The 10,940-nt window shown below is 41.1% G+C and overlaps 1 protein-coding gene across 1 annotated transcript; it reads right to left on the reverse strand.

Annotated features, from left to right (window-relative positions):
• Positions 1–8,655: 8,655 nt before the first annotated feature.
• LOC140587574 (uncharacterized) lies at positions 8,656–10,940 on the reverse strand. The gene is made up of 3 exons (XM_072708826.1): positions 10,158–10,940; positions 9,921–10,066; positions 8,656–9,814 (listed from the first exon to the last, which is right to left on the reverse strand). Exons 1-3 carry the CDS (start codon positions 10,393–10,395, stop codon positions 9,122–9,124), a joined length of 1,077 nt encoding a protein of 358 aa, XP_072564927.1. The 5' UTR covers positions 10,396–10,940; the 3' UTR covers positions 8,656–9,121.

Genomic DNA, 10,940 nt, shown 5'->3' on the forward strand with positions numbered 1-10,940 from the left:
TAACATGATGGAGATTCAGCGTAGGTCTAATGAGATATGACTATATATGTTCCTGGATTTGGCATGACATTGTGAATTTGACTGACAATAAAATTTAAGTGTAGAACAAGTAGGTCAGGAGATATCGACCAAAACATGTTGTGGGGCGCAACGGCGCCCCCCTCTGACTGACTGGGATGGGTCGGAGAGGCTAAGTAGTGGGTAGGAATAGGAATCTTATTGCCAAATTTGGTCGGCCTAGGACTTACGGTTTAGGCTGGGCATTCAGTTTTAGGGAAGAAAAATAATTATAATCGAACCCTCCGGAGTAGTGCATAAGCCTGTCTTAATGGCTGGGTTAATAACAAAAACAGAAGCTTCATTGACCTTCATGTGGAAAACGCCTTTACATCTCCACAGCTTGCTTTACGGAGAGCATGCTGTGCACATCGGGCTGCCTAGCTCAAGTACCCACCGAAGCTGGGTTCGAACCGGCGACCCTCTGATTACAAGCATACAAGTTTAGCCCACTGAGCCACCCACTGCTGTGAGTAAAACGGGTGGGATCAGTAGACACCTTCCTACCTGATCTGGAAACTGATTTTACCTCAATGAGCCTAGGTGGGTCTTAGATGTATATAGACAGTGGCGTAGCGCTCCTGATTGACCGATTGACACGAAATTTGGACGGTCTCTCTGTGGTACAGTCCTACATCAGTGAGCCAACTGTTGTAATGATTGGCTGAAGCATCCCTAAGATATAGCTGTCTGATTGAAATGGGCAAGACACCAGTACAGTCAGGGTGTGGCTGGTGGCTGTATCTTACCGAAAGTCTAAGATTTTTCAGTAAATCTTTAAAAGGACTGTCTCCTGATTTGAATGACACCAGATTTATGGATGTTAGTCGAAAATCCTAGGAGGTTAACAAAAAAACCTGTTTTCAAAACATCTGTAAATCATGCAAGAAGGCAAAGATGTAGAACCAAGATCTATATGCAGTTTGATTCGTCAGGACATAGTGAATTGGACTGGCAATAAATTTCAACTGTAGGCTTGACAGGTCTGGAGATATAGGCAGAAATGCAAATCGGGGTGCTGTAGCGCCCCCATCTGACTGACTGGGACGGGTCAGTGGGATTGAGTAGTGGGTAGGAATAGGAATCTTGTTGCCAAATTTGGTCAGTCTAGGACTTAAGGTTTAGGCTGGGCATTCAGTTTTAGGGAAGAAAAATAATCATTGTTCAACCCTCTGGAGTAGTGCCTGAGCACGTCTAAATTAACAATAATATAAGCTTCATTGATCATCGTGGGGAAAACGCCTTCACATATCCCCAGCTCACTTCACGGAGGGTATGCTGTGCACATCGGGCTGCCTAGCTCAAGGACCCACCTAAGCTGGGTTCGAACCTGCGACCCTCTGATTACAAGCATACAAGTTTAGCCCACTGAGCCACCCGCTGCTGTTGGTAAAACTGGAGAGATCGCTGGACACCTTCCTACCTGATCTGGAAACTCATTGTACCTCAATGAGCCTAGGTGGGTCTTAGATGTATATAGACAGTAGCTTAGCGCTCACGATTGACCGATTGACACGAAGTTTGGAGGGTCTCTCTGTGGTTCAGTCCTACATCAGTGAGCCAAATTTTGTAATGATTGGCTGAAGCATCCCTGAGATATAGCTGGCTGATTGAAATGGGCGAGGCACCAGTACAGTCAGGGTGTGGCTGGTGGCTGTATCTTACCGAAAGTTTAAGATTTTTCTGTAAATCTTTAAAAGGACTGTCTCCTGATTTGAATGACACCAGATTTATGGATGTTAGTCAAAAATCCTAGGAGGTTAACAAAAAAACCTGTTTTCAAAACATCTGTAAATCATGCAAGAAGGCAAAGATGTAGAACCAAGATCTATATGCAGTTTGATTCGTCAGGACATAGTGAATTGGACTGGCAATAAATTTCAACTGTAGGCTTGACAGGTCTGGAGATATAGGCAGAAATGCAAATCGGGGTGCTGTAGCGCCCCCATCTGACTGACTGGGACGGGTCAGTGGGACTGAGTAGTGGGTAGTAATAGGAATCTTGTTGCCAAATTTGGTCAGTCTAGGACTTACGGTTTAGGCTGGGCATTCAGTTTTAGGGAAGAAAAATAATTATTGTTCAACCCTCTGGAGTAGTGCCTGAGCACGTCTAAATTAACAATAATAGAAGCTTCATTGATCCTCGTTGGGAAAATGCCTTCACGTCTCCCAAGCTCACTTCACGGAGGGTATGCTGTGCACATCGGGCTGCTTAGCTTGAGTACCCACCGAAGCTGGGTTCGAACCTGCGACCCTCTGATTACAAGCATACAAGTTTAGCCCACTGAGCCACCCGTTGTTGTGGTTAAAATGTGTGAGATTGGTAGACACCTTCCTACCTGATCTGGTTACTCATTTTAGCTAAATGAGCATAGGTGAATTTTAGACACATTTAGACAGTGAAAGTAGCACACCTATTTGACCGATCGACACGAAATTTGGAGGGTATCTCTGCGGTACAGCCCTTTATTAAAGAGAGATATTTGGTAATGATTGGCTGAAGCATCCCTAAGATATAGCTGTCTGATCGAAATGGGAAAGGCAGCAGTACAGTCAGGGTGTGCCTGGTGGCCGTACCTTACCGAAAGTTTATGTTTTTTCCCTAAGTCTTTAAAAGGACTGTCTCTTGATTTAAATGACAACAGACTTATGTAGGTGTGGTGAAAATCCCAGGAGGTCAATGAAATGACCTGTATTCAGAGAAATATAAATCATGTAAAAATGCAAAGATGGAGAACCAAGTTCTATATGCAGTTGGATTCTTCAGGACATAATAAATTGGACTGGCAATAAAATTTAAGTGTAGGCTTGGCAGTTCTGGAGAAATAGGCAGAAATGCAGATGGGGGTGCTGTCACGCCCCCATCTGGCCTAATGAGATGTCCTTTACAGGGTGGGCTAAGGGTCAGAGGACAAATGTACCAGTTAAATTTGATTTGGATTGGTCATCATTAAGCCAGTCAAATTGCTGCTTGATTTTGATTGGTCGATGGCGGCCACTGTTTCAGGACTCATGACTACCATTGTATGTGACTGACCTCAGGCTGCGTCCTAGTACATACCTTCCAAATTTCAGTTCGATTGGCCAAGGCAGTCAGAAGATATTGGTAGTTTTTCATTGTAGCGCCCCCTATGGACGAAATGCAGCCCGCCCTGGAACGTGTCCCCAGAATGGTGTAGGGAGGTAGGATATCAAATTTGGTCAAGGTAGGCCAAGGCACGGCCAAGTTATAGCCATCAGACCAAAATGGGACAAATATGGACATTGTTTGGGCGTGGCAAATGGCCGTAGGACATAGCAAAGTCTGAAATTTGTGGATGATTCTTGATCAGCTCACAGTTCTGATTCGTTTGACACCTCAATTGTCTGACTTGGTAGGACAAGCTAGGACTTTAAGAGATAAGTAGTATTTGCAAAATATGCAAATTAGCAAAAAATCTAAGTAGGCGGAGCTTTATGGTCCCATTGACTTTTTGGTAGAGCATGGCCGTCTGTATCAGCAGAAACAAGAATTTCGACTGTAGGACAACCAGGACAGGAGATATCGACCGAAACGTGTTGGGGGGCGCTACGGCGCCCCCCTCTGGCTGAGTCGGACGGGTCGGACAACCTGAGTAGTGGGTAGGAATTCCAATCATCCGACCAAATTTGGTCAGCCTAGGACTTACGGTTTAGGCTGGGCATTCAGTTTTAGGGAAGAAAAATAATAAAAATAATAATAATCCTAACAAAAACAATAAGGTTCCATAGCACTACGTGCTTTGGACCCTTAATAACTAGAAACTGCAGGCAGTTACTGAAGGGTCCAAAGGGTATGAAAAGTAGGACAGGTAGGACAAGTAGGACAGGTAGGACAAGTAATAGAGCAATAACGGCAGAGGACTGGTGACCAGGGTAGTAGAAAGTCAGACAGAATTAGACTGCCATAACAGGATGCAGATTTAGTGTAGCTCTATTGCGACAGGAGATGTAGGGCAAACTGTAGAGGAGGGTACTAACAAGTCAGACAGAACTACAGGTCAGCAGATGTCAGACAGAACAGAACTTGTTTCAGTCAGATGGTTTGAGTAGCAGGTAGAAATCAGGATGGAGATTGTTTAGTGTCGGTCTAACAGGTCAGGAAATGTAGGAAAGAATGTAGAACCCTGTGGTGTAGTGCCTGAACCTGACTGAATGCATTATTTTGGTCAGATGGTCTCAGTAGTAGGTAGAAATCAGGATATAGATTAAATATTATCGGTCTAAAAGGTCAGCAAATGTAGGACAGAATGTAGAACCCTGTGGTGGAGTGCCTTAGCCTGACTGAATGCATGGTTTGGGTCAGATGGCCTGACTAGTTGGTAGATTTAGGGACCTTCATACCTGGTCTGGTAAGTCTAGATATTACAGAGTTGCTTTGTTATACTGCCTGTGTAAACATAGGCTGTGTTGCATATTCTTAACAAAGTGCTGAGTTGCGTAGTGTGACATGTAACAGCAGTAATATCATGCTGTATCCTATTCTAGGTCGTACATTTAGACAGGAGAAAGGCTAAAAGTATTGAAGGCATTATTGAAATGGAGCGCTGACTCCACCTGCTGGCCAATTTATTATAAAATTGTAATTGCTGCAGTGTACACAGCCTGAAGAAAGATTGAAGTTTGAAAGATTTGTAAAAGTCAAATGGCAGGAAAATATAAGCAGATTAAAAATATGGACTCAGATGAAGGGAAAGGTGATTAATATTTTAATTTTTAAATAAACAATAAGCAGATTTCAGCTGCATTAACCAAGGTTGGTCTTAGACATAGTAGGACAGTGGCTGTAGTGCCCCCGTTTGACCGATTGCCACCAAACTTGGAAGGTATTTCTGAAGTCTAGTAACACAGATGTGCGTCAAATTTTGTGAGGATTGGATGAAGCACGCCAGAGATATAGCTATTTGAATGAAATGGGCATGGAAATAGTGTGGCCAGCAGGTGGAGTCAGCGCTCCATTTTAGAAATTGTATTCAATACTTTCAGGCCTTCTTATGTGTAAATTAAGTCTGATAATGTTCTATGAGGCAAATTGGTGAAAAATTAAAGCAAATAAAAAATATAGACTCAGGTGAAGGGAAAGGTAACACTTCTTTCAAGGTTTTATGAGAAATAAGGACATTTCAGCTTAATTTGCTAAGGTGGGTCTTAGAAATATATGGACAGTGGTTGTAGCGCCCCCGTTTGACCGATCGGCACCAAATTTGGACGGCCCTTCCGGAGTACTATCCTACACGACATATTAAAGTTTGGTGATGATTGGCTGAGGCATGCCTGAGATATAGCTGTCTGATTGAAATGGCCATGGCACCTGTATGGTTTGGGTGTGGCTGGTGGCCAGCGATTATTGCGGCTGGTGTGGCTGCTTCCCAGCGATTATTAATTGCTTTTATAAAACCAAGACCTAAATGAGAATGATACTAAAAAAACATTAGCATAACTTAAACCATCTAAAAACAGAAAACAGCAAATCGTCAACAAACTACAATTAAAAAGATGTGCCGTCAGACAATATTACAGATATTCTTACCTCTTGCAATGCCAGCAGCAAAATCTAAAAGACAAGCCTTGCAATGGCGGACACCGGAAAGCGGTCACGTACGGCAGCCAATCAGAACCGTAAAAACATGTCCCCCTTTTGGCGAATGTCTACTGAGCACAAACAAAATGTCCGCCACAGAAAGGCGTCTTCGCCGCTATGTAAGGGATAATGTACAGTCAGCCGGTAGTTATCGCAGAAATAAGCCCCGACAGTGTGATCAGGACCCGACGCGAAGCGGAGGGCCTTGTATCACACTGAAGGGGCTTATTTCGCGATGACTACCGGCTGCCTGTACATTATACCGCTTATTACACAGCTATTTGTCACATAAGGAAAAAACCTGGACATCAATATAAATTTGAAACATTTTATTGGCATATTTGTTTTAAATTAGCATTTTTACCCTTCCGCGAAACGATATAGTACCACGTGACCATGCGTTATTACTTTGGAGAGGTTATTTGAAAAGAACGAACCTGCAAATGTCTCAACTGACCAATCAGAATCAAGCATTCCAGAGAGCCATGTAATAAGCCGAATTAATGCTTAACCAGTTTATCCCTTTATGAAGTTAGTTTAGTCTAAATTAATAAATTCAACAGACTTAGCTCTTAAAGCATATAGCAGCAAACCTTTAACATACAACTAAAAACACCTTCGGCTGACAAAGAGCATATGATAACCTAGGCTGACCAGATAATCCATGTCAGGGAGGACACTTTAAGCTACTCCAGGTTTTACAAACTACTTTAAAACTGAAAGGCACCTGTGTTTGGCTAAATAGCTCACTTCTTCTTGTGCTTTGACTGGTTTGATTGAAAAACTCATCCAGCTGTTACACATTAACATTAGTGGCATATGCATGATTATAGGAGACTGATCAATCAGCACACAGCAAGAATTCGGTGCTTAACTGAGATCCAGGTCCTTTTAATTTAAATGGTATTTTACAAATCCTGTCCTAGCTCAATGTGTCCTCCCTGACATGGATTATCTGGTCACCCTAGATAACCCAATTAAAAAAGTAATAAAGTACAACTCCGACACTGACCAAAAAGCAATCATTTGCGTGCCGTTTGCGGTAAATCCCTTGTTGTAAACAATAACTACTAATCGAATTTTAATAACACAGAAGGATTCAAACATCGCCTGGCTGTTTCAGAATGCTTCGTTTTTGCTTAACCCGATAACATGTCTTATTGTAGGCAGTCCGGGCTAAATGTTAGTAAACGAAAATAAAGTTTATTTATTTAAAACTGAGGTACGCCTATCTAAAATCCAACAACAAGCAATCCAGCGAAAGAGGAAATGCTGCTTTCTGAAACTGACCCCAGCCGTTCGTAAAACTATTTATATTCATGGCTATATTTCACTGTTTGTCCGCTTTTTAGTCTTCACCGAGTAGGCCTATAGTCAATTAAACCGCAGATAATACCTAAGTAATAACAGGCGCTCTAAAACTACTAAAACGTTAAAACTGGACTGCATTATGCGTCTAGTTTCGGTCGCAAACCTACAGTCGATTTGTACGACAGACACGCGTATTTAATAAATGCTTCCCAGCGATTATTAATTGCTTTTATAAAACAAAGACCGAACTGAGAATGATACTAAAAAAAACCTTAGCATAACTTAAACCATCTAAAAACAGAAAACAGCAAGTCGTCAACAAACTACAATTAAAAAGATATGTCGTCAGACAATATTACATATATTCTTACCTCTTGCAACGCGACCAGCAAAATCAAAAAGACAAGCCTTGCTGTGGCGGGGGAATGTGGTCACGTACGGCAGCCAATCAGAACCGTAAAAACACATCCCCCTGTCGGCGAATGTCTACTGAGCTTAAACAAGAGAAAGGCGTCTTCGCCGATATGCCGAATTAATGCTTAACCAGCTTATCCCTTTATGAAGTTAGTTTAGTCTAAATTAATAAATTCCACAGACTTAGCTCTTAAAGCATATAGCAGCAAACCTTTAACATACAACTAAAAACACCTTCGGCTGACAAAGAGCATATGATAACCCAATTAAAAAAGTAATAAAGTACAACTCCGACACTGACCAAAAAGCAATCATTTGCGTCCGTTTGCGGTAAATCCCTTGTTGTAAACAATAACTACTAATCGAATTTTAATAACACAGAAGGATTCAAAACATCAAGATTTCAAACATCGCCTGGCTGTTTCAGAATGCTTCGTTTTTGCTTAACCCGATAACATGTCTTATTGTAGGCAGTCCGGGCTAAATGTTAGTAAACGAAAATAAAGTTTATTTATTTAAAACTGAGGTACGCCTATCTAAAACATTAAAACTGGACTGCATTATGCGTTTAGTTTCGGTCGCAAACCTACAATCGATTTGTACGACAGACACGCGTATTTAATAAACGCTTCCCAGCGATTATTAATTGCTTTTGTAAAACCAAGACTGAACTGAGAATGATACTAAAGAAACCTTAGCACAACTTAAACCATCTAAAAACAGAAAACACCAAATCGTAAACAAACTACAGTTAAAAAGATCTGCCGTCAGACAATATTACAAATACACTTACCTCTTGCAACGCCAGCAGCAAAATCTAAAATACAAGCCTTGTATAGCGGACACCTGGAAGCGGTCACGTACAGTACGGCAGCCAATTAGAACCGTAAAAACACGTCCCCCTGTCGGCAAATGTGTGTCAATATGTTGTAATTACATATTCTAAACTACAAACATTTTCTGATATATTAGACTGTGAAACTAACATATTTGGCAAGCTTGTAATAAGTGTAGTCTAACAAAATACAATTAAGCAAATCGCCTGCACTGTTCATTAGCTCAGAAAATGCGGGCTTTGACACAATTTAATGTTATGAAAATGCGCTATACAAATGAACAGTATATTTTCATGAGAGGTCGATTTGGCTACATACAGTATGTATATGCTCTCCTCTCAATAAATAGAACATTTTAAATCATAATGAAGTTCACAAACAAACATTCCCATAGTACGATTTGCCTTTAAACCCAAACAACTTCAAAAACATGAAACATTCACAGTCAATTTGACGTGGTTTTACTTTATAACACATAAAACACAAACCAAAATACAACCGAATTCGCCCTTCTCATGTAATACAAACTGTCATGTCACAAATAAATAGGTCAAACAAGAAGTAATGTACAGTACAATTAGTAGTCCCATACTACTGCCATTTACACAAACTTTATACAAAAAACTTCAAAACTTCACGCTCACAGCAACAGTAATGTACAGTACAAGTAGCCCTATACACCTGCTATTTACACAAACTTTATACAAAAAACTTCAAAACGTCACGCTCACAGCAACAGTAATGTACAGTACAAGTAGTCATATACTACTGCTATTTACACAAACTTTATACAAAAAACCTCAAAACTTCACGCTCAGACTGTCAGAGCAACACAACAAACATATTAAACTAAAAACAGAACACGCTAATACAAAACAAACTACTCCGGCGAGTCATCACATCTCTAGCTAGACGAAGGGACTGCGCTATCTGCAATGTCTACAATAGAAGAAACGTTGCATTCGTCGTCAAAAGAGAACTGAAGGCATTCCTCAAAAAGAAGATGCTCTTCAATAGCTTCCTCTTTGTCCATTAATGATGTTATATTCCGTCGTTTTAAATAGTCCACCAGAGTACAGTGTCCGACAGTCAATGTATAATCTGCGCCGTCATCATTTTTCACTTTTAAAGTTCCGCGTAATACTTTTGAAAATGCCCCCGATTTCTGCAGCATCCTGCAGCTCTGGCATCGTGCAAACCTGCTCTGGCTGTCCCAAGTATCCTGCCGGCTTCCACACAGGGCACACTTCAGGCTTGCCTTAATCTCAGCTCCACATATGGAAGCCTTCACCGTCACAACCGATTCCTCTTCTTGTACAGCGTCCGCGTCTCCCACATCCAAATCGCAGATCTTCTCAATCATGCTCTCTACGGTTGTTGTTAGTTCCACTTTCCCTTCAAAAACTCTAGTCGAAAGCTCCGTAAAGACGTAAGATGAGTCAACCTCCACGTCATGGATCAGTCTCTCCCAAACGCAAAGACTCATCTGGGCAGTTCCATCAAAGACTGTGAATCTCTTCACCTCTTTGTCGCTGCCTCTAATGCTTACAGTTTTCTGCAATGACGCTGCCACGACCTTGGCTTTCACCAAAGGCACCTATAGGAATGAACACCAGTCATTACTTTTCTAAACTTCTCATCCAGAAATAGCGAAATTTTACAAAAGGTGTACATTGTCATTGCAAACTTATTCTTAAACGCACCTTCTTGCCTGCCGGCAGAGCTGTGACATCAACCAGTGTCTGCCTAACGGGTGCTGCAGGTTTCCGAAAAGGAAACGTCACCTTCGTTACAGACAGCTCGGTCAACTGGTTCCCCATCACGTCGAAGTCAGACGTGCCTTTAAAACCTACCAAAAAAAAAAAAAAACCAACAGACATTAATACATACTCAGTAACAACCATGTCCTGGAAAACTGTGCTCTGTAAAGCAATACTTACTCAAAGCCTTTCTGACATGTGTCAGGCGTATTGCCGTGCCATTATCTGAAGCTTGGCTGAACAGCGCACGCTTTCTCGGACTGAAGATGGTCACATCGTGAAATTCTTCACGTCCAGTCTGTAGTACAGCATTAAAAAAACCTCTGTTTTTAGTGGTGAATTTTAATGCTGAGATAGAGTGGATATAGCCACTGACTACGTCTGTGTCCATCCTCATTTTCTTCGCTGGAGTCTCCATGTCGAAAAAGCAATTAGAAAAACATGCAAAACACCCCAATATATATACTGCTGGGACATGCCATTAACCTCCCCTTATTACACGACTCTCTGGAATGCTTGATTCTGATTGGTCAGGTGAGACATTTGCAGGTTTGTTCTTTTCAAATAATAACCGCTCTTTTCAAATAATAACCGCTCCAAAGTAATAACGCATAGCCGCTACTACTTGTATGTTTAAAATGTTAGTCACGTCGTACTATATCGTTTCGCCGAAAGATAAAAATGTTAATTTAAAACAAATATGCCAAGAAAATGTTTCAAATTCATATTCATATATTGTCTCGTGTAGAGTTAATGTTGTCTACACTGACTATAATTTATGTTTTTGTATTTGGGTACATATGTTTGTTCCTTATTTTATTTTTCCTTATTTATATAATTCTCTATGTCCGACATGGGGACTGCACCTAATTTAGTTGTACTTGTTACAATGACAATAAAGTTATTCTGATATTCATGTCCAGTTTTTTTCCTTATGTGGCAAGTAGCCATGTAATAAACTGG

The sequence above is a fragment of the Paramormyrops kingsleyae genome, unplaced genomic scaffold (genome assembly GCF_048594095.1).
Source record: "Paramormyrops kingsleyae isolate MSU_618 unplaced genomic scaffold, PKINGS_0.4 ups367, whole genome shotgun sequence".
In the NCBI taxonomy this organism is placed as follows: domain Eukaryota; kingdom Metazoa; phylum Chordata; class Actinopteri; order Osteoglossiformes; family Mormyridae; genus Paramormyrops; species Paramormyrops kingsleyae.